Here is a 7,796-nt window from a genome sequence, read left to right on the forward strand (position 1 = left end):
GGGCCCCAGGCCTGGACGCAGTGCTGCAGATGGGGCCTCACAAGAGCCCAGTAGAGGGGGACAATCACCTTCTTGGCCTTCTGGCTGCAAGTGCAGACTGCTGGCTCATGTCAACAGAGAACACACGATCCTGGCCTTATTCTCCCACAACTTACACTGTAGAAGGTTGATGGACACTGAAGTTCAGAGCTTCATAAACTTTCTACTCCTTAGGCAACATTTAACTTTCCAGTTAACTGTTCTCACTTGGAAATCGGTCTTCCAGCACAACAAAAAGCCAAAACTTGCACAAACTGCATTTAAAGTGCTTTTGTGCGTAGTGTATGCTGTTGCTGGAATTATTATTTATACTACAGGAGAGAGCAGAGATGCCAAATTACTGTGCTATATGCTGTATAAACACGCAATTAAGAGACAGACTTGGACTTGCTTCAGAAAATAAGAACAATATCTTGCTTGTATCTATTTGGTTGTTGTGTGGAATAAATGAGCAGGAGTCTTTGAGTGACTTAGCTTGCTCAGAATTTGATAGCAGATAATGAGGGAAACTATCAATTTCTCATCTGTGTTCTTTGACGAGACTGGGCAAAGGTCGAAGAGTACTTTTAACACAACTATATAAACCCTTAAAAAGAAAGACCCAAACAAATGTCACTGCTTTGCATTCATCGCTGTACTTAGTTATTAAATGCAAACATGGTCATTGTTACTGTTGGAAAAAAAGTCTTAATATTGGCTTCCTGCTAATTGTTTTGTTCTTTTTTCTAATCTAAAACTCTGACAAAGAAGAAAGGGGTTTTCTATAGCATGATGAATGATAGGACATTCAGATTCCTACTTAATGACAATTAATTTACTGTATACCCATGCAAGTTAAGATAGTTTTAATTAGTTTTTACAAAGTAAAAGGGTAACTTCATACTCTATTTAGATAAAAGCAGCTATTGCCTGACTAAACACATTCTCATCAAATACAGAAGGTGAGCTGAGTGACCTTAGTAGGATTGGTTCTTATTTTAATTCTCTATTTACTGTTTAAAAATAACCCATTTGCATAATACCATTACACATTTTTTTGTCTTTAACTCTGAAATAATCCCTAATTGAAAAGTTGCTGCTATAATGAACTACCAATGTGTGATCTTAATTTTTAAAAACAAACACAAAAGAAATTAAAGAGCACATTCTAAATGCATTGCAGCTAAAGCTGTGGACAGCAAACACTCCTGTTAGAGCAAATACTTAGGTACATTTTATGAATGGGCTAAAGTTATGGGCAAAGATCAATATGCTTCCTCTTTAATAAGAAGGGGAAGTGATAACAGGCTCTGGGATGCAAAACTGTAATTCTACAGAGATTACAGCATATACAATCTCCACTCACACATCCAGGTCCTTTGTGCAAGTACCACTATTTGTATGAGTACTGCAATGTCTTCTGATTTTCTTAGATTTTCCAGCACACATCTGTCCATCTTTCTTTAGACTGAACCAGGTCCATTGAATTATGTCTGCTTCTACGTAAGTAGTATGGAACTGCTAACTGTACGCATTCAGAAACTCCATCCTTGTAGGAACTAAAAACATTGCAAGTACAGAACATCTCTTAACTTCGAAGAAGTAATGTCCATTTATAAATCTGGGGATTTTTCTTTGCAACTGAACACAGCAGCAGATTTATACTACCTGAACTACGCAAAAAAGAGTTTCCATCCTGCAAGATATTAATATGCATCAAATGCATTAACAGTGTACCTTGTCCATCCTTATTCCTCTTGAAATACAAACAAGAAAGTATTCTTAAGCTTTTAAGCACTGAAACCTGCACATCAATTTCTGATCAATACTCCATCTGTGGGTTTATAATGTTCCTGAAGTGGGTTCAGGGTATTTTACTTTACTGTATAATCACTGTGCATGCAACAAGCACAGTATATGCATACCACCAGTGCAGCATGAGATTGATAAAATAAACTGGATTAAAAAGTCCTTCACTATCAAGATATTACAGTCAAAATAGTTTGCCTCAGCCAGTTCCATGGCAGTCTGTCATGTCTCAATCTTGTAAAGAGTGCTGGTCAGTCCATTACTTCATGCTCCCAGGCATGTGTTCTGATGGGTAGCTACCTCTATTCCTGTGTTTTCAGAGAAGAACCTCCTAATTCCCACACTCCTTGGATCAGCAAGCGTAACAAGCAGACAACAGTGGGACACAAGTGAGAAGGAACCACAAGCTAACAAAGATTTAAAGAAGCTGTGGGACAATTGGACAACAAGGTGGTGTAATGCTATTGTACTGCTCTGTACAAGAGAGCACGAGTCATCAGTGCTTGATTTCTTGTCACCATTTTTTATTTCTCTTCTGGAAGGAACTAATTTCATCCCAATAAGCACGCAAGCATCTTCTAATTACTCTGCATTACCCTTCTGGTTGATCAAAATAAGTGGCAGCAAGCAATCTGGAATAGGATGCTCTGTTTTCCTCCTTCACCAGAGAGGAGACAGATTAAAGATCTGACAGATGCTGAAATGGGTAAAGAAGGCTCTTAATATTAGGAAAGTCAGGATCCTTAAGAATTTAGCAATCTGCTTCATCTGATAAGCAGTCTCAAAGTCTATCAGTCTATGATACAGAACTTGTAAGCATGCTAGCTCTCTAAGAACAAGGGGAACATGCTCTCCTAATGGAAAAACATAAGCAAACCTTTTATTAATAGAAAGCTCAGAAGGGGAAATACTCACCCTAACAATGAAATTAAATTACTGACTGAATAGAAAAGGAGACCTTTTCAAAAGCACTCAAGCCATAGTGGAAATAAAATTTACAACCTACATTCAGGAGCAGTCTTGTTCCTCTCCATGCTTTCTTTCAAAGTTTACTTTCAGACTTGATGTAACACTTGTTTATCTGGCAACCAACATTCAGGTCCTCCAGCCTCAATAGGAGACTTATGCTGACTCCTGCACGGAGACCTTTGGGGCCAGACAGGCACGATCCATACGGTTCCCTTTGCAGGACTATCTTTATTTCTAGAAAATGTCACTTACTATCCATGGCATGAAGATATTCCATATGAAGAGCACCAGCTCCAGCAGTGGCAGCTGAAGGAATGATGTCTGCGTAAGGGCTGCGCTGGCCTGCCAACAGAGCCATCTGATGATAATATTCAGCTGGACTGACGCCAGCATGTGGAGCTAAAAGCACAACATAAAAAGCAGTGTTAATGACGTAAGGTAAATGTAAAGGAAAGTTGTATCATATTGCTGGCTTCTCTGGCTATTAAAACAGCTTGTTTATTTTGTAATGTAATGAGACATCTGCAGTATGCCACCACTGGTCAGTGTATTACAATCAACGATACTGCAAAGACACCATTCAAAAAAACAGCATGATATAAAGTATTAATGAGCCCTGTGACCTCATTTTTTTATATTTATTATGAAGTGATTCAAGAAGTGACAGGCTGACAGCAATGTTAGCTAATGTATGATTTATTTAGTCACATAAAAAGCTAACCACATGAAGGAAAACCTTGTTAAGAGTTTTATTCTCATTTACCTCATCCTTGGCCCAAAGGAATCCATCCCTATGGATGGCTCAACTTCAATAACCATTCAAGTTTCTGGAGTCTCTGGTCTTGGAGGACCAGAAGAATTACACTCAATACAACAGTGTTCATGTAAGTTTAGGAAAAAACAAGGACAGAGCATGCCTTCAGGACAAATATCTGTTGTGCATCTACAGTGGCAGGTCTTCTTTGGAGGACAAGCTGAAGTCAGTGAATGCATGCATCCCATCCTTCAAAATTCATACGTAAGTATTTTTTACTTAACATAAAAAGACTTTTGTTGAGTCAGAGCCTCGGACAAGATAGGCTCTACGTCCTGTTATCGAGCACAGTGATGATTCTGACAGTGACTTGTATCAGCCTTTTTCTCCTGTAAAAATGATGTGTGAGCTTTCTGTTCCCTTGTAGTTTTCACGTATACAATCAACTAATGGGTAACTATGGACAAATACAAAAATCTCTGTCATTTTAATATCACTTTATTTCAGCAGCCTTCTGCAGAGGGTCATTTCATGGGCTTCTGTGAGAAGCATTCAAAAAACGAGCAATTCTGACCCTGTCACATTATGCAGACTTTCTCTTCAATCTCTACTTGTCCCACTTGCAAAACAGCCAAAATTTCCTTTCACGTGCTCACCAGAAGATGGTATTTCAGTACATAAATTTGCCTAAAAAACTTTTAAGTTACAGACTGCACAACAACAGATAGACCATATATTCTTCCATATTATTCCATAACATTTCACTGTATCTACTAAGATTTTTCTTTAATTCTACTAACAAAATCCTGAAGGGAAACAGAATTTCAAGCTTGAATTTTGTGGATTACTGACTTACCTGAATATTCTTTCTTACACAGTATTGCAAAAAAAAGGATAATTTATGCTTACATTAGAGAACTGGATTCCAAAGGCAAACTTCAGAGGCAAAGTATCAACACTACTACTGAAACAAGGAAAATACTGGAGTCTGGAGAAGAGCTAATGCAATAGCCACACTTCTAAAGTGTGTTACCTGCCTTTATCAAGGAGAATGGAAGAAAGTGTTCTTGATGTTATAATGTAAAACATACACAACTTCAGGAAAGTTTCAAAAAATAAAAGTACATTGAGCAAGAACAGAAATGGCATAAAAACTGAGCACAGAAAAATTACAGGTTGTCAGTACTTTTTCCAAATTACAAGTTCATTTTCAAATTCAATATCATCTACCTCACCCACCAACACTTTCTGTGAAATGGCAAGAAAAACATTCAAACCAAATCTCAAAAGAAGAGTAACTCACACTGAACCACTGATGTTAAAGTTTTACAGTAGCAGGCAACCACCATATCTTTCCAGACACGCTTAACATACTTCCTGAGCTTTCTGACATAAGCGTCTGGGTTAACTAACAATAACATTGGCTGCAAAATTTAAAATGAACTGCTGCAAGCTCATAATTGCATTACAAAGTGTTCCATATGCTGAGAAATGCTCTGGTGCTCTTTAAAGATCATTCCTTACCTTCTTCAAACATAAAAAATTACCCTAATAAATGATGTATTGCATGAAGGGTAAATGAAGGGTAAACGGGAAGGATCGCAGCACTGAATTTTTCTCCTGTTTATTTCTGGGTAGCTTCAGCTTTGTTCCTGTCATTTTACGAGAGGAAGAATCTGCTTATTTGCTTCTGCATTTGTGGGCATTGCTGAGCTTCATTTCAGCACTCGCACAACAGTAATAATGGGTTCAGTCCTTAGCCCTGCATTGAACACTTGCATTGTTCAGAGGAATCTCTGGCCAACCTCAGCCCACCTGTTCTGCTGAGCAAAGTGAAGTGACAAGGTCCATGATACTCTACCATCACTACTGCTATGGCAGTCAATAATTACAGCTGGCAAGACTTGTGGTGAACACGAAACTGCTCTTAGTTATGTTATGGATTGTTCTGGCTCCTAGCCATCCCCAGATCGGAGTCGACAGACTGAGTCCAATAGTACGCTGACCTAATCATATTGGCCTAAAGCAATTAGGGTAGAAAGGGAAATCTTGGTATGACTTTCAGAAAAACAGTAACGACTTCAAAGTTGTCAAATTTGAAATGCTATACAACGTAAGCCATGACATTCGTTATGTTCATAGTGCTTTACGTGTGAGACTCCCTTTAAATCGCAGGATTTTTAATTTCCATTGTAGTAGTGCTCAAGCCATAATTTGGACTATCTGATCCCAGGAACCTGTATCGGAAAAAAAAGCTATTTTACTGCCTATCTCACCAACCAGAAGACAAACTATGGATTTCAGGGAATAGATTTAACAGTTTTTCTATAAGCATGTTGCTCTACTGAAATATCTCCAATGCCTTCATTAATTTACTGTTTTTCACGAAAAGGAAAAAGCTTTAGCTAGTATGTGTAGCTTGTGTAGCTTGTAGTAATGAAAAGCTAAACTTGAGTAAAACGTCAGTAACCAAAGCATTCTCAAAGCAAACTTAATCTGTGTTGCCTTCTTGCCTTCTGAAAGCCTCTGGATACCCAGGGCATCTACACAAGCCAGGCAGATATGAGACAGACCTCAATGGATAAAACAGCTTTTATCCGGTGGCAGCAGGAGCCAAGGTAAGATACTCCAGAGACTTCACTCACACCAAGCACCTAATTTATAGACAAGTGACTCTTAGCACCATTGTAGTTATCACAGAATTATAGGGGCTGGAAGAGACCTCTAAGATCATTGAGTCCAACCCCCCTGCAAAGCAGGCTCCCTACAGCAGGCTGCACAGGTAGGGGACCAGACAGGTCTTGAATATCTCCAGAAAAGGAGAACCCACAACCTCCCTGTGCAGCCCATTCCATGTCACCCTCACTTTGAAGAAGTTCCTTCTCGTATCGGTGCAGAACTTCCTGTGCTCCAGTTTATGGCCATTTCCCCTCGTCCTGTCCCCACAGACCACTGAAAAGAAATTGGCCATGTCCCTTTGTCTCCCACACTTATAATACTTACAAACATTAATCAGTCTTCTTTTCTCAAGGCTGAACAGACTCAGGTCACCCAGTCTTTCCTCATAGGGGAGATGCTCCAGGCCCTTTATCATCTTTGTGGCTCTCTGCTGGACTCTATCCAACAGATCCCTGTCTTTCTTGTACTGGGGAGCCCAGAACTGGATACAGTACTCCAGGTGAGGCCTGACCAGGCAGAGAAGAGGGGGAGGATCACTTCCCTTGACCAACTGGCCATGGTCCTTTTAATGCACCCCAGGATCCCTTTGGCCTTCTTGGCCACCAGAGCACACTGCTGGCTCATGGCCATCCTGCAGTCCACCAGGACTCCCAGGTCCTTCTCCATAGAGGTCCTCTCCAGCAGGTCATCCTCCAACCTGTACTGATACATGTATCACCATTATTCCTTCCCAGATGCAAGAGTCTACACTTGCATTTGTTAAACCTCATCTGGATTCTCGTTGACCAGCTCTCCAGCCTGTCCAGATCCTGCTGAATGGCAGCACAGCCTTCCAGTGTCTCTGCCACTCCTCCCACCTTTGAATTGTCAGCTACTTGCTGAGGGTGGATCCTATCCCCTCATCAAGGTCAACGATGAAGATACTGAACAAGACGACCCAGCACTGACCCCTGGGGAACACTGCTAATCACAGGTCTCCAAATGGACTCTGCATGGCTGATCACCACCCTATGAGCTCAGCCAGTCACCTCACCATCCACTCATCTATCCAAAACTTTCTCACTTTTGTTATGAGGATGTCATGGGAGGCAGCATAAAAAGCCTTGCTGAAGTCAAGGTAGATGACATCCACTGCTCTCCCCCCATCTGCCCAGCCAGTGTTGCCACCACAGAAGGCTATGAGGTTAGTCAACCACGATTTCCCCTTGATGAATCCTTACTGACTACTGCTGATAACCTTCTCCTATTCCAATTGCTTGAAATGGCATTCAGAACAAGTTGTTCCACTGCCTTTCCAGGAAAGAGGTGAGACTGACTGGCCTGTATTTTCCCTGACTTACAAATGAGATTCAGATTCAAGGGGAACAGCAGGACAAGGGGAAATGGTTTGAAGTTGAGGGAGGGAAGATTGAGGTTGGATGTCAGGGGGAAGTTCTTCACAGAGAGAGTGGTGAGGTGCTGGAACAGCTGCCCAGAGAGGCTGTGGATGCCCCGTCCATCCCTGGAGGTGTTCAAGGCCAGGCTGGATGGGGCTCTGGGCAGCCTGGGCTGGTATTAAATGTGGAGG

The 7,796-nt window shown here is 40.9% G+C and overlaps 1 protein-coding gene across 2 annotated transcripts in view; it reads right to left on the reverse strand.

The window, feature by feature from the left end:
* GLI3 (GLI family zinc finger 3) overlaps positions 1-7,796 on the reverse strand; it is a 200,789-nt gene that overhangs the window by 61,240 nt on the left and 131,753 nt on the right. For both annotated transcript variants that reach the window (XM_010713104.2, XM_010713103.2), the window contains exon 6: positions 3,049-3,195. In XM_010713104.2, coding sequence (XP_010711406.1) covers positions 3,049-3,195 — 147 coding nt within the window. The remainder of the gene's footprint in view (positions 1-3,048; positions 3,196-7,796) is intronic.

The sequence above is a fragment of the Meleagris gallopavo genome, chromosome 6, assembly GCF_000146605.3.
Source record: "Meleagris gallopavo isolate NT-WF06-2002-E0010 breed Aviagen turkey brand Nicholas breeding stock chromosome 6, Turkey_5.1, whole genome shotgun sequence".
NCBI classification, from domain to species: Eukaryota; Metazoa; Chordata; class Aves; order Galliformes; family Phasianidae; genus Meleagris; species Meleagris gallopavo.